The 20819-nt window shown below is 44.1% G+C and overlaps 1 protein-coding gene across 3 annotated transcripts; it reads left to right on the forward strand.

The window, feature by feature from the left end:
• The first annotated feature begins 1637 nt into the window (after window positions 1-1637).
• LOC115121023 (inner centromere protein-like) lies at window positions 1638-20285 on the forward strand. Of its 3 annotated transcripts, XM_029650025.2 has the most exons (14): window positions 1644-1871; window positions 2481-2629; window positions 2805-2912; window positions 4649-5313; window positions 6363-6493; window positions 6840-6977; window positions 8460-8477; window positions 8969-9175; window positions 9296-9409; window positions 11537-12138; window positions 13264-13369; window positions 17079-17177; window positions 17872-18073; window positions 19870-20285. In XM_029650025.2, exons 1-14 carry the CDS (start codon window positions 1869-1871, stop codon window positions 20052-20054), a joined length of 2727 nt encoding a protein of 908 aa, XP_029505885.2. In that variant the 5' UTR covers window positions 1644-1868; the 3' UTR covers window positions 20055-20285. The 3 variants fall into 3 exon arrangements, with proteins under 3 accessions (XP_029505890.2, XP_029505885.2, XP_029505886.2); XM_029650030.2 differs by lacking the exon at window positions 17872-18073 and having other exon boundaries at window positions 1638-1871; window positions 19870-19967; XM_029650026.2 differs by lacking the exon at window positions 8460-8477.
• Window positions 20286-20819: the final 534 nt, after the last annotated feature.

Raw genomic sequence — 20819 nt, forward strand, 5'->3', positions numbered from 1 at the left:
TAACCTGAGCGGTGACGTGAACTGCCAAAGCCGGAAGAAGCGCCCTTCTCAAATCGAAAACTCTGCGCCGTTCGGTCAAGTTGTCAAACACGCTGCATCGTCCAGAAACATACTATCTATTTTCCATTAAATGTTTTCAATGATAAAGCGTTTTTCATCAAATGAAATTACTTTTGCATTTGAAAACAGATAATCCTACTCAATAATAATGAAACATTATAATACATTTAATTTGTATCGCGCTTTACAGTGTCATCTCAAAAGCTCCACATAGTCAAAAATAAAATAATGATAATAAAATAAACACGATATGAACATCATACATTTAGAATCAAGGCAGAGCAATTATACATCCTAAAATGACTTTACAGCCTAGGACTTTAAGAAAGACTGTAGAAATGTCTGTAGAAAATGTGTTTCAAAGCCTGTTTTAAACATTCAGATTGATGGAGCGGCTTTCAGATGGTCAGTGAGAGCATTCCATAGGGGTACGGGAGCAGAAGGTTCGGTCCCCAATAGTACGGACATGTGTCTTGGGGACTTGACGCAGTAGGGAGTTGCCAGAGGGGAGAGTGGGATGTGGCTCATTGAGAGTGGGATGTGGCTCATTGAGAGTGGGATGTGGCTCATTGAGAGTGGGATGTGGCTCATTGAGAGTGGGATGTGGCTCATTGAGAGTGGGATGTGGCTCATTGATAGGAAGGACGTCCTTGATGTTCGTGGGACTCAATCCATTCAGGACTTTAAACACTGGGAGGAAGGATTTTAAAGTCCATCCTATAGGTGACAGGTGGAATTCAGTAAGGATGGAGGTGATGTGGGCCGACTCCTTGGTCCTGATCAGGACTCTGGCAGCACTACTCTGGAGAAGTTGAGGCCTCTGAAGTGATTTGGCTGGACACAGCGTTTTGCAGTAGTCAATCCGAAAGAAGATGAAAGCATGGAAGAGTTTCTCTGCATCTGGCTGGGGGAGCTGTGGTTTGAGCCTGGACATATCTCTTAGAGGGGGAAAATAATGTTTGCAGATGTGTTTTATATGAGCATCAAAGGACAGTAAGGATCAAACTCCCATGTTGGCCATGACAGAGGACAGATGGACGGCTTGACTGTTTTAATTGTCGGGCAGATTTTTCCAGCACTGGTTACCTGCTTGGATGTTCCAATAAACATAGTCATTTTGCTGTTCAGCTGGAGATAGTTATTTCATTCATGCCCTTTTATTTACATTTTTATTTAACTTTTATTTAACGAGGCAAGTCAGTTAATTAAGAACAAATGCTTATTTACAATGATGGCCTACCAAAAGGCAAAAAGGACTCCTGCAGGGACAGGGGCTGGCATTAAAAATAAAAAGTAAATTAAATACAAATATAGGACAAGACATACATCACGACAAAATGATGCCTTTATTAGTCCACGTGCTTAATCTAGCCTAGGCTACATCACTAAGGTTTTGAGCCTACTTCCCAGTGGGCTTTGAAAGGGGCCAAAACGAACGCAATCACATTCGTTTACCGGAAACAAACTCCTCCTAGCGGTGTAACCCGGGCCAGATAATCGAATCCCCTCAGCGTACGAGCCCGGACACGTGCTCTCGGGTTTTATTGCCTATGGGGAGGAGCAGACTGGGGTTCGGCATTACAAACTAGTCCCCAATTGGCTCAGACTGTTTAGAACAATTTAAACGGGTTTCAGCGGGTGTTGAAATCAAATTGGAGGAAAGACTGACTATTATGTTGTGCAGAGAATGATAATGGTGGATTATACAATTGAATACTTTTATGAACATTATCGAAATCATCTGCAATGTAGAGTGAACTGCTATTTTAGCGAAACGAATTGTATTTTGTCGAACCCGGAAGAGTTTCATGGTATGCAAGTTGTATTTTCCCTAAATAAGGTTTAGCCTACATTCGCTATAAATACACCGGTCAGCTAACATTTTAGAAACTCGCTATTTTGTCCAAACCGGCATTAGATAGATTTCTGTTTCTTCAACATATTTATTTTCTTCGTATATTTTTTGTTTAAACTGTATGATAGCCAGCTCTGATTCATGACAATTGGAGGCCACATTGTGGAAATGCACGCGATAGCTCAAATTAAAATGATCTAGTTCACTTGTTAGCCAATTTGTAGTGAAAAATCCCAAATGTCCTAACATTTGATACAATACACATTTGTTTTGTACATGTTTTTTTATTATTGTCTGGATGGTTGTCGTGTCACTTTGTTTATTCTTTGTGTGTCATTTGATGTAATGTTTAATGTTATCTGCAATATTTGGTTAAAAAGCATGAAAGTTACGTATAAAATCTTGTGCGATATTATGTTCACTAAACAACTCTTTTTCTTTATTGTCCTTCCTAGATATCCCATTTTAGATGGGAGAAACGATTAATTTATATACGAGAGGAGGTTTAACACATCCCACCAAATATGTAATAATCAGTAATTGTTTTGAAACCGATCTTTCACAGGTAGCGACTATGAGCTCTGTACTGTCCTCAATACGCACCCTGCTGCAGATGTTCGATGTGAAGATGCAAGCGTTTGCCAATGAAATTGAAAATGACCACATGGTGTGGCTGTTTGAGATCCAGCACGAAGCCAACCGCATATTCTCAAGGTGGGTAGATCAAGACCCCACCGTTGTCATAGACACACTTTTAGTTATTTTTTTGTGTGTCATTTTTAATTCTGTAAAGTAATGATTGGCAGAAGGAAGGAATTCATCCTACAGCTGTTGATCTTTCTTTCTGGGAGTCATTCATATTAACATTTTAGTTTTCTTCCCGTCTCAGTGAATTTAGTGCAGAACCGGAATTGATGCCAAAGACTCCATCACAGAAGAAGCGCAACTGTAGGAAACGTCTATCTGTGGGTCAGAATGAAAATTGCAACAAGAGACTGTAGGTTATCCAGTTAATTTGCCCTGACGGTAGGCTTCTGTGTTGTGTCCTGTCCAAACATGTCTCAGTATAACCTTTTCATTTATGATCCTTCACGTTAATCATAGTGATACTCTGTTTTATGCCATACCATCCCACTGCGGGCTTGCTTCTGAAGGTAAGCAGGGTTGGTCCTGGTCGGTCCCTGGATGGGAGACCAGATGCTGCTGGCTTGCTTCTGAAGGTAAGCAGGGTTGGTCCTGGTCGGTCCCTGGATGGGAGACCAGATGCTGCTGGCTTGCTTCTGAAGCTAAGCAGGGTTGGTCCTGGTCGGTCCCTGGATGGGAGACCAGATGCTGCTGGCTTGCTTCTGAAGCTAAGCAGGGTTGGTCCTGGTCGGTCGCTGGATGGGAGACCAGATGCTGCTGGCTTGCTTCTGAAGCTAAGCAGGGTTGGTCCTGGTCGGTCCCTGGATGGGAGACCAGATGCTGCTGGCTTGCTTCTGAAGCTAAGCAGGGTTGGTCCTGGTCGGTCCCTGGATGGGAGACCAGATGCTGCTGGCTTGCTTCTGGGTTGGTCCTGGTCGGTCCCTGGATGGGAGACCAGATGCTGCTGGCTTGCTTCTGAAGCTAAGGGGTTGGTCCTGGTCGGTCCCTGGATGGGAGACCAGATGCTGCTGGCTTGCTTCTGAAGCTAAGCAGGGTTGGTCCTGGTCGGTCCCTGGATGGGAGACCAGATGCTGCTGGCTTGCTTCTGAAGCTAAGCAGGGTTGGTCCTGGATGGGAGACCAGATGCTGCTGGCTTGCTTCTGAAGCTAAGCAGGGTTGGTCCTGGTCGGTCCCTGGATGGGAGACCAGATGCTGCTGGCTTGCTTCTGAAGCTAAGCAGGGTTGGTCCTGGTCGGTCCCTGGATGGGAGACCAGATGCTGCTGGCTTGCTTCTGAAGCTAAGCAGGGTTGGTCCTGGTCGGTCCCTGGATGGGAGACCAGATGCTGCTGGCTTGCTTCTGAAGCTAAGCAGGGTTGGTCCTGGATGGGAGACCAGATGCTGCTGGCTTGCTTCTGAAGCTAAGCAGGGTTGGTCCTGGTCGGTCCCTGGATGGGAGACCAGATGCTGCTGGCTTCCTTCTGAAGCTAAGCAGGGTTGGTCCTGGTCGGTCCCTGGATGGGAGACCAGATGCTGCTGGCTTGCTTCTGAAGCTAAGCAGGGTTGGTCCTGGTCGGTCCCTGGATGGGAGACCAGATGGTGCTGGAAGTGGTGTTGGAGGGCCAGTAGGAGGCACTTTTTCCTCTGGTGTAAAAGAACATCCCAATACCCCAGGGCAGTGATTGGGGACATTGCCCTGTGTAGGGTGCTGTCTTTCAGATAGGATGTTAAGCTGGTGTCCTGACTCTCTGTGGTCTCTAAAGATCCCATGGCACTTATCGTAAGAGTTGGGGTGTTAACCCCGGTGTCCCGACTAAATTCCCAGTCTGGTCCTCATACCATCACGGTCACCTAATCATCCTCATCTTAAATTTGGCTCATTCACCCCCCCCCCCCTCCCCTGTAACTATTCCCCAGGTCGTTGCTGTAAATGAGAACGTGTTCTCAGTCAACTTACCTGGTAAAATAAAACATTTTTTTAGTACAGTTATCAGAATCACCGTTATTCGTCAACACATTTGCATGTACCAGGAACTTAACCTGGTGTGTAATGGTGCTGACAACGCGTTACAATAAACATTCTGTGTCTCGCTCTCATTTCCCTTCTGCAGCTTCTCCAAGGGCAAGCGCAGCAACCTGCGTCGCTCCTCCGTGTCCACCTCCCTGAACCTGATAGCAGAGGATGAAGGAGGGTCCCCAGTCACAAGGGAAGAGCTGGTCAAAACCTCACGCGCTCGCAGAACCAAACAGACCACACAGCCTGAGGTGGCATCACCTGTACGCAGCACCCACAAAGGAGCTGCTCAGACCTCCTCCTTCCAGCTGGAGGAGGCACACCAGCAGGTGTCTCGCTCCATCCGCCAGATCCTGGAGGAGAATATGGAGGAGGAGGCTGAGAGTAAGAGGGGGGAGTCCAGCTCAGACTCCTTCCAGCCCCCATGTTTCCCACCCCATCGCCCCCCTCCCCAAAGCCACATAACTAAAGCCGTAGTTAAGATCTCAGCCGCCGAGCGACAGTCTGCAGAGCTCCAGATGAACCGCAACGCAGAGCGCTCTCCAGGCCGCGCTGCTCTCCAGGCCGCGCTGCATGGCAGCAGCAATGACTTCGGCCCCAGACGGAGCTCCGTGAGACACTCCCTGACTGTGCGGCTCTCCCTGGCAGGGCTGAGAAACAGCATGACCCAGGAGTCTGTCCGTAGGGCCTCCAGGAGATCCTTCTTGAAGAAGAAGACTCGGCTGGGCAGCTCCACCTGCAGCAGTAACGTCAGCGGGCTTGGTGAGTGATGAAATATGACCTGACGTTGTGCCATTAGACTGAATAAAGTTGATGTGCTGTACGGTTTGGTGGTATCCTGCTGTTCATGCTGTTCATGCTGTTCCTGTACCATACCAGGGTATTACTGGCAGTGCACAGAAGGGGCGCTATTTCTTTCCCAAGAATATATATTTTTTAATGCTAACTAAGTACTGGCGGATTCCCATAGTAGACGCTAACTAAGTACTGGCGGATTCCCATAGTAGACGCTAACTAAGTACTGGCGGATTCCCATAGTAGACGCTAACTAAGTACTGGCGGATTCCCATAGTAGACGCTAACTAAGTACTGGCGGATTCCCATAGCAGACGCTAACTAAGTACTGGCGGATTCCCATAGCAGACGCTAACTAAGTACTTGCGGATTCCCATAGCAGACGCTAACTAAGTACTGGCGGATTCCCATAGTAGACGCTAACTAAGTACTGGCGGATTCCCATAGTAGACGCTAACTAAGTACTGGCGGATTCCCATAGCAGACGCTAACTAAGTACTGGCGGATTCCCATAGCAGAAGCTAACTAAGTACTGACGGATTCCCATAGCAGAAGCTAACTAAGTACTGGCGGATTCCCATAGCAGATGCTAACTAAGTACTGGCGGATTCCCATAGCAGAAGCTAACTAAGTACTGGAGGATTCCCATAGCAGATGCTAACTAAGTACTGGCGGATTCCCATAGCAGAAGCTAACTAAATGCTAACAAGTGCAAGCGAACATAAACCAAATACAAGGACGGACAACCTAGCTCAGGGTTTGAGAGTGCGACCAAAACACTTGCGTTTGTGCAACTTTGACTTGGCAATGAAAAGGCAGTTTTCTTTAGGTCGATTTAAATAAATATAGCTGGCCCTGTTAATTTAGTGGTGGACTCTTCTGATATTTCTTAATTTAGTTTCTCTTTGGCGATTTGTGTATTATTCATTATTACTGCACTGTTGAAGCAAGAAACAGAAACATTTTTGGTGTGTGTGTGCGTGCGTGGTTAACGTCCTTATTCCATTCATTCCTAGATGGCAGCAGTAAGAAGCCACCATCATGTCTGGGTCCTCGTCTCAGTGCCAAGCGCAGAGTAGCAGCAGAAGCTAAAGAGGACTTCCAGACCCCCGGGAAGAAGCCTTCACCCCTCAAGAAGAGCCAGAGTGTAAGAACTAAGACACAAGGCTGTCTCTCTTTTGGATATAGCAATGTTTAGTTTTTTTATTTTATTTTCAAAAGTGTTTTGAGTGAAAAATGTAGGTCTCCCTAGTGTGCAAAAATTACAAACATTTGAATTGATGTCATTTTAAAACCATTTTGTGGTTGTATATTTGTTGTAATGACATTTTTCAACCATGTTTTCCCTCTAGCTTGTCTGGCACAGAGTGGGCTACTTCTTCCGCAGGGGTTAAAGGGTTTTTAAATCATAGTGTCATGTGTAGGCTACTTTCTATTCTATAGACCCTGATGTAGTAAATGCAGCCTGTGTGTTTTTTTATTGTCTACTGTAGGTGAGGACCAACGTGAGGTCGTTTCTCCACACGGTCCAGAAGAACCAGATGATGCCGATGACCCCTGGGTCTCTGGGACGCAGCACGGTCATGAAGTCCTTCATTAAACACACCACGCCGGACAGAGTCGACCTCAAGGTTCGTTTTTTATTTTCTTCATTGTTTTATTTATGAGCCCTTGGGATGTGCTACTTCCTGAGGAATAAGGAAGTCCTCCTTATCTGACGTCCTCCGCTCATATATCATTTAAATTATAAACTGGGTGTTTCAAATGCCTGAATGCTGATTGGCTGACAGCCGTGATATATGGGTGTGGCAAAAATGTTCTTGTTTTTTTCTAATTATGTTAGTAACCAGTTTATAAAAGCAATAAGGCACCTCGGGGGTTTGTGGTATATGGCCATTATAAACTGGGTGGTTCTAGCCCTGAATGCTGATTGGCTGACAGCCTTGGTATATCAGACCGTATACCACGGGTATGACAACATACATTTTTACTGCTCTAATTATGTTAGTAACCAGTTTATAAAAGCAATAAGGCACCTCGTGGGTTTGTGATATATGGTTGGTTGGCGTCGTGCCTTCGAACAGCCCTTTGCCGTGGTATATTGGCCATAAACCACACCCCCCCCGGCCCTTATTCCATAACTGACCTATCCCTTTGCCCAGATCCTGATCACATCTCACTCTTTAAGTGTAACGTATCGAACCGTTTGCCACGAGGACATCTGTTCAGTCTGCGCTGTGAACCAGAATAAATACATCATTTTTGCTTCATATAAACACTAGGCCTATAGGTAATGCCTATGCTGCGTTGTATGCCGTTGCCTCGTGAGTAAATCTGAGCTAAGAACTTGTTTTGTAGGATGTCGAGTGATGGGGACCATCGTTTTTAAATCTCCAGTTTGGGATTTTGTTTATGTCTTCACGGTAGATTACAGTGGGGATGGTCAGTTGTGGATAAAAGGTAAACAGTATGTCGTCCCTGCTCAACGAGAATAGCCTACGCAAGAGTGGCGCGTGTAGCTTGTCGCTGGCCAATCACAAGTCATCAAAAGCGTCTCTACAGTCCACAGTGTCTCCGCGGTGTGGCAAAGCAATTTAGCATATTATCTCATCAATAGAAGACTGACTTAAATGTTTAATGAGAAGGATATGCTACAATGACCAAGAGCCTAGAATGACCAAGAGCCTAGAATGACCAAGAGCCTAGAATGACCAAGAGCCTAGAATGACCAAGAGCCTAGAATGACCAAGAGCCTAGAATGACCAAGAGCCTAGAATGACCAAGAGCCTAGAATGACCAAGAGGCTGCTAGTGAATAACCTGAGGTGTTTTAACTGAAGGACAGCAGGAAAAGGGCATGCAGCCTGAATTAGACTAGCTAGCTAATTTAGCCTTGTTGCTTCTTTCCGTTTGATAAAGTCAAGACCGGTACTACGTAATCGAACTGTGACCCCCTTAGTGTGTTGTTTTTCATTTTGAAGCAAAAGGATTTTAGTGTGATTTTAATTTTTTTTTTTTAAGCAATTAGTTTAAAAAAACAAACATGAATCCCAATCTTACCAGAACATATGCAGCCTTGTTAACTGGGTCTTTCTCTCCCGGTCCCATCTACAGTCGGGCAGTGGTCTTGTGGTAAGTATCAGAGGAATCTAGTGGGATATGTGGGGGTGTGTTTCGTCTGTCACTTCACTGGTACAGCTCTACTTGTCCGTCTGTCCGCCCCCTCCTTCCTCCCTCCCCATCTGTAACAATGGTGTTAGGTTCCAAAGGGTTTATGTCTAACTTGTTTTAAGGCATTTGCTGCATGAGCCTAAAGCACATACGTTCCCTCCTCGCCAACTAAATGGTTATCATTGAAATACATAGACCTTTACTCTGCAAATCTTTTTTTTAAGGCTCCCTTGATGGATTCTATTTCAGAAATCACCCACGGTGCCTTTTAGTCATGTTAATCTTACTCACTTTTCCATTTCCATTTATCGTCCCATTTAAATGAATGAATAAATAAATACTACCACTGATTTCACTCAGTCCCAAATGAGTTGCCACTAGAATGCATGGTAAACTGTCAATGTACTAGGAGAGCTGATTCCTCTATGACATCAGTGTGTTTTTGATTCTAGGAAAGAGAACGCCTGAAACTGGAAGCACTGAAGAAGAAGCAAGAGCAAGAAGAGGAGGAGAGGAGGAAGAAGATGGAGGAAGAGAAGAGGAGAAAACAGGAGGAGATGAAGAAGAAGAGGGAGGAACGGCTGCGGAGGATAGTCGAGGCCCGGGGGAAGGAAGAACAGAAAGATAAGAAGATTCTCCAGATTGAGAAACACGACACAGTAGGAGAGCTTGACAATTAACTTGAATTAGATTTTTATGAGAAGCAGAACTGTGTTGTATTTATTAACGCAAAAGTGCTCAACCATTTCCCCTGACACCACTCCCCCCTTGTTCCCCAGCTGCAAGTGGAGCACATGGCAGAGGAGAAACCCAAGCAGAAGGTGGCCGCCAAACGGCAGGACGAGCTGGAACTGAGGAGGAGGAGGAGGAGGAGGAGGAAGATTCAACAAGCTGTGAGACAAATATATCCTGACATTGTTTGGTTTATATTTTATATGTAGTTTATAATGCCAGCAGCATACCACCCTGCATCCCACTGCTGGCTTGCTTCTGGAGCTAAACAGGGTTGGTCCTGGTCGGTCCCTGGATGGGAGACCAGATGCTGCTGGCTTGCTTCTGAAGCTAAACAGAGTTGGTCCTGGTCGGTCCCTGGATGGGAGACCAGATGCTGCTGGAAGTGGTGTTGGAGGGCCAGTAGGAAGCACCCTTTCCTCTGGTCTAAAAAACCCATCCTAATTTCCCCAGGGCAGTGATTAGGGACATTGCCCTGTGTAGGTTGCTGTCTTTCGGATGGGACGTTAAACGGGTCTCCTGACTCTCTGTGGTCACTAAAGATCCCATGGTACTTATCGTAAGAGTAGGGGTGTTAACCCTGGCGTCCTGACTAAATTCCCAATCTGTCCCTCTTACCATTACGTTCACTTAATCATCCTCATCTTACAATTGGCTCATTCACCCCCCCCCTCCCCTGTAACTATTCCCCAGGTCTTTGCTGTAAATGAGAATGTGTTCTCAGTCAACTTCCCTGGTAAAATAAGGGTTCAATTAAAGAAATATTAAAATATATTGTAATTGCATCCCTGGCTATGTCAAATCAACCCCTTGCCCCCCCCAGGGTTCCCTAACTGGCGTCCCGTGGGCTGAATATGCCCCCCCCCCCAAGTTTTCTGAACAAATAAAGTGTAATAATATAAATATATATTTTATTGTTGGACATAAGACTGTTAAAAACACCAAATCAGCTCCAAGCTACTTTAATTTAGGTCATCTGTTCCAAAGTATTACCACACCATAGAGATGCAAAAATATCATATATTTAGGATGTGAGCAAGGTTTGAAATGATTGTTTTAGCCAAATATCTGTTTGGGGTACTTTGCATTCTTCAAATTATTTGTAATTTATGTTCTGGCCCCATGACCATCCACTCATTTTGTTTCTAAAACTAGTGCAGTGGTCACCAACCCATCGATCGACTGGTCGATCTCCAAGCCGTTTCTAGTCGATCGACAAACATTTCTGTAAAAAAAAAAACAACTCTAGAAAAATCATTCCATTCCTATTGTTTTCTTTCATTGTTTTTGCTGTTGGTGGTAGGTGCACTTGATTCAGCAGCCCTAGTGCGTTGAAGGCCAAGTGTTCCCATTTCTTTTTGAACCACTTCATATGTCTGAAGGTAGAACTCTGCCTATCCAGCAGGCCCTGAGAGCAAATCAAGCGCACCTATAGGCCTACCGTTAGCCAATCGGATAACTGTGCAGAGCTTTCTTGAATGTAAAAAGAAGCCTTGAACGCACAGCAAAGTTGACACTGGAAAATGTAAAACCTTTTTTTTTAAACAATGACTAGAGAGACAGCAAAACACTGCTGTTGTTATTCAGCACTGTCTACACGCGTATATAAAAAAAAACCAATCTGAGCAGTAGATCTCCGCATTTTGACTCCAAGTGATCGTGACTCAGGGGAAAAGTTGGATCTCTGCTCTTGGTCCTGCTCTTTTCTTTCCATAGCGCTACACAGCTGATTCAAATAATCAAATTGTATTTGTCACATACACATGGTTAGCAGATGTTATTGGTCACATACACATGGTTAGCAGATGTTAGTGCGAGTGTAGCGAAATGCTTGTGCTTCTAGGTCCGACAATGCAGTAATAACCAACGAGTAATCTAACCTAACAATTCCACAACTACTACCTTATACACATACACAAGTGTAAAGGGATAAAGAATATGTACATAAAGATATATGAATGAGTGATGGTACAGAACGGCATAGGCAAGATACAGTAGATGGTATAGAGTACAGTATATACATATGAGATGAGTAATGTAGGGTATGTAAACATTATATTAAGTGGCATTGTTTAAGCTTTGATTATTTGAAAAAAACTGACCGTGCACCCAGGGTTTGGGAGACCCTGCTCTAGATGATTGGATAGATGACTGGCCTATTAGAGGGCAAGCAGAAGCTACTACCTATCCAATCATCTCAGACCTGCCTAAGGGTTGATCTGGAATTGAATACAAATCTCTTTAAGGCAGGAGTGGGTTGTGGATGTAACCCTTGTTCCCCCCCCCAGGAGGAGGAGGAGAAGAAGCGTCACCAGGAGTTGCAGACTAAGAGGAGAGCAGAAGAAGAACAGGAGAGGACTCGCAAGATGGCTGAGGCCCGACTAGCAATGGAGAAAGAACAGGAGAGGACTCTCAAGATGGCTGAGGCCCGACTAGCAATGGAGAAAGAACAGGAGAGGACTCTCAAGATGGCTGAGGCCCGACTAGCAATGGAGAAAGAACAGGAGAGGACTCTCAAGATGGCTGAGGCCCGACTAGCAATGGAGAAAGAACAGGAGAGGACTCTCAAGATGGCTGAGGCCCGACTAGCAATGGAGAAAGAACAGGAGAGGACTCGCAAGATGGCTGAGGCCCGACTAGCAATGGAGGAAGAACAGGAGAGGACTCGCAAGATGGCTGAGGCCCGACTAGCAATGGAGGAAGAACAGGAGAGGACTCGCAAGATGGCTGAGGCCCGACTAGCAATGGAGGAAGAACAGGAGAGGACTCGCAAGATGGCTGAGGCCCGACTAGCAATGGAGGAAGAGCAGGAGAGGACTCGCAAGATGGCTGAGGCCCGACTAGCAATGGAGGAAGAGCAGGAGAGCGAGAGAGGAGATGCTGCTGAAAGGTACATTTCCCCATAGCGAACTACACAAATAATATTAAACGCAACATGCAACCATTTCAAAGATTTAACCTGAGTTACAGTTCATAAAAGGTAATCGGTCTATTAAATGAAATTAATTAGGTCCTAATCTGTGGATTTCACATGACTGGGAATACAGATATGTTGGTATGTTTTATTTTATTATTTTTTAATTAGGGGGGTGGATCAGAACCAGTAAGTATCTGGTATGACCACCATTTTCCTCATGGTCATCATGGCCACCTAATCATCCCCAGCTTCTAATTGGCTCATTCATCCCCCTCCTCTCCCCTGTAACTATTCCCCAGGTCATTGCTGTAAATGAGAACGTGTTCTCAGTCAACTTCCCTGGTAAAATAAAATGCAGCGTGACACATCGCCTTCACATAGAGTTGATTGTGGCCTGTGGAATGGTCAAGAACCTGGTGAGGTTGACGAGCACAGATGAGCTTCCCTGAGACAGTTTCTGACAGTTTGTGTAGAAATTCTTTGGCTGTGCAAACCCACAGTTTCATCAGCTGTCCGGGTGGCTGGTCTCAGACGATCCCACAGGTGAAGAAGCCGAATGTAAAGGTCCTGGGATGGTGTGGTTACACGTGGTCTTCAGTTGTGAGGCCGGTTGGACGTACTGACAAATTCTCAAAAATTACATTGTAACTCTGCTTATGGGAGAGAAATGAACATTAAATTCTCTGGCAACAGCTCTGGTGGACGTTGCTGCAGTCAGCGTGCCAACTGCACATTCCCTCAACTTGAGACATCTGGCATTTAATGGCCTTTTAATGTCCCCAGCACAAGGTGCACCTGTGTAATTATCATGGTTATTCGGCTTCTTGATATGCCAAACCTGTCAGGTGGATGGATTATCTTGGTAAAGGAGAAATGCTCAGTAACAGGGATGTAAACACATTTGTGCACAACATTTGAGAGAAATAAGCTTTTTGTGCTCTTGGAAAATTTCAGGCATTTTATAATTCAACTCGTGAAACACTTTACGTGTTGTGTTGATATTTTTACTCATTGTATATAATTTAAAAAAATGAAATGGCAGGAATGTTATTTCTGTTGTGGAGACAGAAGGCTGTTACTGAAAATGGTGTGTTTCAGGGATCGAGTAAAGAGGGAACAGACCTTTGCTCTTCAGAGAGAAGTGGACAGAGCTGCCAGAGAGAGAGAGAGGAAAGAGAAGAGAGAGGAGGAGAGGAGGAGGAGGGTAAGTCATGCTTTAGGGGAACCGACTAGGGTTGGAAACTTTCCGATTTAAATTTCCTGTTCACAAATGCTCTCCATCCAACCTCATTGAGCTCGAGCTGTTTTGCAAGGAGGAATGGGAAAAAAATTCAGTCTCTCGATGTGCAAAACTGATAGAGACATACCCCAAGCGACTTACAGCTGTAATCGCAGCAAAAGGTGGCGCTACAAAGTATTAACTTAAGGGGGCTGAATAATTTTGCACGCCCAATTTTTCAGTTTTTGATTTGTTAAAAAAGTTTGAAATATCCAATAAATGTCGTTCCACTTCATGATTGTGTCCCACTTGTTGATTCTTCACAAAAAAATACAGTTTTATATCTTTATGTTTGAAGCCTGAAATGTGGCAAAAGGTCGCAAAGTTCAAGGGGGCCGAATACTTTTGCAAGGCACTGTATATCCAATGTAAAAAACATCTACATTTAAATGGTATTAATATTGCATATATTTCTGTTAATTCCCACGGAATGTTTCCACCTCTGAATATTCCCCAAAATGTGCAACCCTAGGAGGGGACCACCTGGATTTGTCCAAGAATAAACTTTTTGTTTTCTGTTGTGAAACATTTTGCTACGATATACCCCAATGAACTGGACCCTGTGCGTTTGACTCAATCAACCAAAACCTACACTGAGTATACCAAACATTAAGAACACCTTTTCTCAATTGTCTCAAGGCTTAAAAATCCTTATTTAGCCCGTCTCCTCTGCTTCATCTACACTGACTGATATCGAGTTGCAACCCCTTTTGCCCTAAGAACAGACTCAGTTCGTCAGGACATGGACTCTACAAGGTGTCAAGCCTTCTACAGGGATGCTGGCCCATGTTGACTCTACAAGGTGTCAAGCCTTCTACAGGGATGCTGGCCCATGTTGACTCTACAAGGTGTCGAAAGCATTCCACAGGGATGCTGGCCCATGTTGACTCTACAAGGTGTCAGCATTCCACAGGGATGCTGGCCCATGTGGACTCTACAAGGGATGCTGGCCCATGTTGACTCCAATGCTTCCCACAGTTGGCTGGATGTCCTTTGGGTGGTGGACCATTCTTGATACACACGGGAAACGGTTGAGCATGAAAAACCCCAGAAGCGTTGCAGTTCTTGACACCAACCGGTGCACCTGTTACCTACTGCCACCTACTACCACCTACTACCACCTACTACCATACCCGTTCAGAGGCACTTACATGTTTTGTTTTGCCCGTTCACTCTGAATGGCACACGAACACAATCCATGTCTCAATTGTCTCATGACTTTCAAATCTTTCATTAACCCGTCTCCTGCCCTTCATCTACACTGATTTGGATTTAACAAGTGACATCAAATAAGGGATCAGAGCTTTCACCTGGTCTCACCTGGTCTCACCTGGTCAGTCTGTCATGGAAAGAGCAGGTGTTCATGTTTTGTATACTCGGTGTATGTAGCTTTCACCTGGTCTCACCTGGTCAGTCTGTCATGGAAAGAGCAGGTGTTCATGTTTTGTATACTCGGTGTATGTAGCTTTCACCTGGTCTCACCTGGTCAGTCTGTCATGGAAAGAGCAGGTGTTCATGTTTTGTATACTCGGTGTATGTAGCTTTCACCTGGTCTCACCTGGTCAGTCTGTCATGGAAAGAGCAGGTGTTCATGTTTTGTATACTCGGTGTATGTAGCTTTCACCTGGTCTCACCTGGTCAGTCTGTCATGGAAAGAGCAGGTGTTCATGTTTTGTATACTCGGTGTATGTAGCTTTCACCTGGTCTCACCTGGTCAGTCTGTCATGGAAAGAGCAGGTGTTCATGTTTTGTATACTCGGTGTATGTAGCTTTCACCTGGTCTCACCTGGTCAGTCTGTCATGGAAAGAGCAGGTGTTCATGTTTTGTATACTCGGTGTATGTAGCTTTCACCTGGTCTCACCTGGTCAGTCTGTCATGGAAAGAGCAGGTGTTCATGTTTTGTATACTCGGTGTATGTAGCTTTCACCTGGTCTCACCTGGTCAGTCTGTCATGGAAAGAGCAGGTGTTCATGTTTTGTATACTCGGTGTATGTAGCTTTCACCTGGTCTCACCTGGTCAGTCTGTCATGGAAAGAGCAGGTGTTCATGTTTTGTATACTCGGTGTATGTAGCTTTCACCTGGTCTCACCTGGTCAGTCTGTCATGGAAAGAGCAGGTGTTCATGTTTTGTATACTCGGTGTATGTAGCTTTCACCTGGTCTCACCTGGTCTCACCTGGTCAGGTCTCTGTCATGGAAAGAGCAGGTGTTCATGTTTTGTATACTCGGTGTATGTAGCTTTCACCTGGTCTCACCTGGTCAGTCTGTCATGGAAAGAGCAGGTGTTCATGTTTTGTATACTCGGTGTATGTAGCTTTCACCTGGTCTCACCTGGTCTCACCTGGTCAGTCTGTCATGGAAAGAGCAGGTGTTCATGTTTTGTATACTCGGTGTATGTAGCTTTCACCTGGTCTCACCTGGTCTCACCTGGTCAGTCTGTCATGGAAAGAGCAGGTGTTCATGTTTTGTATACTCGGTGTATGTAGCTTTCACCTGGTCTCACCTGGTCAGTCTGTCATGGAAAGAGCAGGTGTTCATGTTTTGTATACTCGGTGTATGTAGCTTTCACCTGGTCTCACCTGGTCAGTCTGTCATGGAAAGAGCAGGTGTTCATGTTTTGTATACTCGGTGTATGTAGCTTTCACCTGGTCTCACCTGGTCAGTCTGTCATGGAAAGAGCAGGTGTTCATGTTTTGTATACTCGGTGTATGTAGCTTTCACCTGGTCTCACCTGGTCAGTCTGTCATGGAAAGAGCAGGTGTTCATGTTTTGTATACTGGTGTATGTAGCTTTCACCTGGTCTCACCTGGTCAGTCTGTCATGGAAAGAGCAGGTGTTCATGTTTTGTATACTCGGTGTATGTAGCTTTCACCTGGTCTCACCTGGTCTCACCTGGTCAGTCTGTCATGGAAAGAGCAGGTGTTCATGTTTTGTATACTCGGTGTATGTAGCTTTCACCTGGTCTCACCTGGTCAGTCTGTCATGGAAAGAGCAGGTGTTCATGTTTTGTATACTCGGTGTATGTAGCTTTCACCTGGTCTCACCTGGTCAGTCTGTCATGGAAAGAGCAGGTGTTCATGTTTTGTATACTCGGTGTATGTAGCTTTCACCTGGTCTCACCTGGTCTCACCTGGTCAGTCTGTCATGGAAAGAGCAGGTGTTCATGTTTTGTATACTCGGTGTATGTAGCTTTCACCTGGTCTCACCTGGTCAGTCTGTCATGGAAAGAGCAGGTGTTCATGTTTTGTATACTCGGTGTATGTAGCTTTCACCTGGTCTCACCTGGTCAGTCTGTCATGGAAAGAGCAGGTGTTCATGTTTTGTATACTCGGTGTATGTAGCTTTCACCTGGTCTCACCTGGTCTCAGTCTGTCATGGAAAGAGCAGGTGTTCATGTTTTGTATACTCTGTGTATGTAGCTTTTTACCTGGTCTCACCTGGTCAGTCTGTCATGGAAAGAGCAGGTGTTCGGAGTTTTGTATACTCGAGAAGTATGTAGCTTTCACCTGGTCTCACCTGGTCTCACCTGGTCAGTCTGTCATGGAAAGAGCAGGTGTTCATGTTTTGTATACTCGGTGTATGTAGCTTTTAAAAATGTATTATTTAGTAAATAGTTTTATGTTTTACCCACCAGGAGGAACAGCAGAGGCAAGCGGAGGAGGAGAGACACAGAGAAGCAGCCAGACGGACAGAAACGGAGGCTGCCAAGAGTCACCTGACTGCTGAAGTTCAGGTGAGGAGACTAAGGGGGTAACTGATGTGGAAAGGTCACTGGATAACATCTAGAGCTAGCTCTACTTCTGAGAAAGGCATAGAGCCTTTGTTTAGTCGATCTGCATAGAGCCTCGTTTGTTTAGTCGGTCTGCACAGAGCCTCGTTTGTTTAGTCGGTCTGCATAGAGCCTCGTTTGTTTAGTCGGTCTGCACAGAGCCTCGTTTGTTTAGTCGGTCTGCATAGAGCCTCGTTTGTTTAGTCGGTCTGCATAGAGCCTCGTTTGTTTAGTCGGTCTGCATAGAGCCTCCTTTGTTTAGTCGGTCTGCATAGAGCCTCGTTTGTTTAGTCGGTCTGCATAGAGCCTCGTTTGTTTAGTCGGTCTGCATAGAGCCTCGTTTGTTTAGTCGGTCTGCACAGAGCCTCGTTTGTTTAGTCGGTCTGCACAGAGCCTCGTTTGTTTAGTCGGTCTGCACAGAGCCTCGTTTGTTTAGTCGGTCTGCACAGAGCCTCGTTTGTTTAGTCGGTCTGCATAGAGCCTCGTTTGTTTAGTCGGTCTGCATAGAGCCTCCTTTGTTTAGTCGGTCTGCATAGAGCCTCCTTTGTTTAGTCGGTCTGCATAGAGCCTCGTTTGTTTAATTGGGGCATAATAATAATTTTGAATAGAAAATGTATCCATAATATACCTTCTTGTTCTCCCATGGCCCACGACGAAGACGCCCGTAGGGAAGGGAGGATTAATCAACGTCACTGCAGATATCAAGCAGTCGCCCCAGTCGTATGAGATCAGTCCTAAGGGGGGCGACAAGCCCGTTGTTCTCAACACCAACCCCGAGGACTATGGGATGGATCAGAACAGTGAGGACTCTACTGATGATGAGTCGGCACCAAGGAAACACATTCCCAAATGGGCCAAGGGTAGGTTGAGGAGAAACTCTATATTTTTATTTTACTGCCCCCCAAAGACAGTTAAAACCAAGGAAACCCATTCCCAAATGGGCCAAGGGTATGTTGAGGAGAAACTCTATATTTTAATTTGACTGCTCTCCAAAGACAGTTAAAACTGCAATATAATATAATTGGTATAAATTACAACATAATCGGTGAGGATTCTTGGTGAAAAAAATATATATATATATATATATTTTTTTAAGTCTCTTGATTCTAAAATGAGCCATTTCCACATCAAGCCAGGGTCATATTGGGAAGAACCAATAGTGGCCGTCTTGGGTAAATTTGAATTCTTGTTTTCTATAAGCAGGAATTGTCCCCACTGTATTATGGCATATTGCTAAGTCTACTTTTAAACGTGATGTTGGGTAACTTACCTCGAGTTATAACACAGGCTGTGGATCCATAGGTGACCGTCTGTTCCACTCCCCTTGGATCCAGCTGGAATGAGCCGTATCATGTTCTGTGCATGTATTTCTTTACCGCAAGGCCCCCCCCAAAAAAAAACTATTTTCGCCCTCCCTTCACATTTCTCATTGTCATTTTGTGAATGAGAATCGTTAGTTTTACCAGTGAAACGTCCATGCTGCATCTGAATGCCAAACATTTTGAGCTCAGTTTTTATGGGAATATGCATTTAGCTCTTATGTGTACAGTGTTTCACATTGGGCACAGAGAGGGACTTTGGCACAGAGAGGGACTTTGGCACAGAGAGGGACTTTGGCACAGAGAGGGACTTTGGCACAGAGAGGGACTTTGGCACAGAGAGGGACTTTGGCACAGAGAGGGACTTTGGCACAGAGAGGGACTTTGGCACAGAGAGGGACTTTGGCACAGAGAGGGACTTTGGCACAGAGAGGGACTTGCAGAGCAGGTGGTGTTAATCAACTGTAGCATACCTGTGTGTGGTTTAAATGAAAGGACATGTTTTGCCTAGTGGCTCACGCTGTTGGGTTTGGTCGCATTTCTCTCAAACGGGTACTTCACACAATCAATTACATGTATTTATAAAGCCCTTCTTACATCATCTGATGTCACAAAGTGCTGTACAGAAACCCAGCCTAAAAAAAACCAAAACAGCAAGCTGATGTCACAAAGTGTTGTACAGAAACCCCCAAACAGCAAGCTGATGTCACAAAGTGTTGTACAGAAACCCCCAAACAGCAAGCTGATGTCACAAAGTGTTGTACAGAAACCCCCAAACAGCAAGCAATGCTGGTGTCGTAGAAGCACGCAATCATCCTAAACTCTTATAGGAAATGAAGTGGTGTTTTTTTTCTTTTTCTTACAGTAACAAACTACGCTATTGTAACAGTATAACTTTAATCCGTCCCCTCGCCCCTACCCGGGCGCAAACCTCTGCACACATCAACAACAGTCACCCCACGAAGCATCGTTACCCATCGCTCCACAAAAGCCGCGGCCCTTGCAGATCAAAGGGGAACCACTATTTCAAGGTCTCCGAGCGAGTGACGTCACCAATTTGAAACGCTATTAGCGCGCACCACCGCTAACTAGCTAGCCATTTCACATCCGTTACACTATTACATTGGTTTCTGTTATGTACAATACTATCACTATGTGATCTTGTAGACATTGATTCAGCTTTAATCTACCTTTTTTCTTTTATTAAACAAGCCCCATTGGTTAGAGTAACGTGTTCTCTGGGAGTAGAGCTGAGACCTTTTTTAGAAAAGGGAAGAGGGGTCCAGAAAACTCAGTTATAACATATATTATTAAAGCAAACCTGTACTCTTCTCTAGGCGACCAGCTGAAACAGTCCATGAAGAGGCAATATTTCAACCCAACGGACGTGGACTGTCACTATGGAGAGATTGAACCTCCAATGTTGAACCACATCTTCTACAAGAACAAACCTCGCTACCTCAAACGTACCAGTTCTGGTATCTGGTACTCTCCTCCTAAAATGGAGGCTCTGCCCATTTAAACACTGGGAACTGGGATAGAATGGGTTTTATATTGTATTTTTTGTTACGTTTTGTTCTTTTGCATGTGTTATATTATAGAACCCTCTGGTTGACGGACACCTGAAGTGACTGCAGATAAGTGCAAGAAATGTAGCAAACCATTTTTTAAATATATATATATATATTTTTTTTTTTAAAATAAATGTTGTATACATTTCAAAAATTCTCTTGAATAAAATGAGTAGAACATGTCCACGCTTCTGAAGATGGTCATTTTACGTTGTTCACATGGAGGGATATCCTGTGGAACTGTGACAAACTTGAGAAGGGGCCGGCTACCGTCTTCCAAACTGTACAACCAGTAACAAAAGGGACTGGGAGGTAAAAAAATATATATAATATAATATAAAAAAATATATATAATATAATATAAAAATATATACATAATATAATATAAAAATATATACATAATATAAAGATATATATATAATATAAATATAATGTATATAATATAAATATAATGTATATAATGTAAAAATATATACATAATATGATATAAAAATATATACATAATATAATATAAAAAATATACATAATATATAAAAATATATACATAATATAAATATAAATATATAATATAAAAATATATACATAATATAAAAAAATATAAATATATATATATATAATATAAAAATATATACATAATATAATATAAATATAATGTATATAATATAAAAATATATACATAATATAAAAATATAATATAATATAATATAAAAAAATAT

Source organism: Oncorhynchus nerka, linkage group LG17, assembly GCF_034236695.1.
Source record: "Oncorhynchus nerka isolate Pitt River linkage group LG17, Oner_Uvic_2.0, whole genome shotgun sequence".
Classification (NCBI taxonomy): Eukaryota; Metazoa; Chordata; class Actinopteri; order Salmoniformes; family Salmonidae; genus Oncorhynchus; species Oncorhynchus nerka.

What these genes read in the sequence shown, in the direction of transcription:
- LOC115121023 (XM_029650025.2), top strand. An exon ending in GAAAATTGCAACAAGAGACT is followed by an intron (nt 2,913 to 4,648) that starts GTAGGTTATCCA and finishes TCCCTTCTGCAG; the next exon opens with CTTCTCCAAGGGCAAGCGCA. An exon ending in GGAGGAAGATTCAACAAGCT is followed by an intron (nt 9,410 to 11,536) that starts GTGAGACAAATA and finishes TCCCCCCCCCAG; the next exon opens with GAGGAGGAGGAGAAGAAGCG.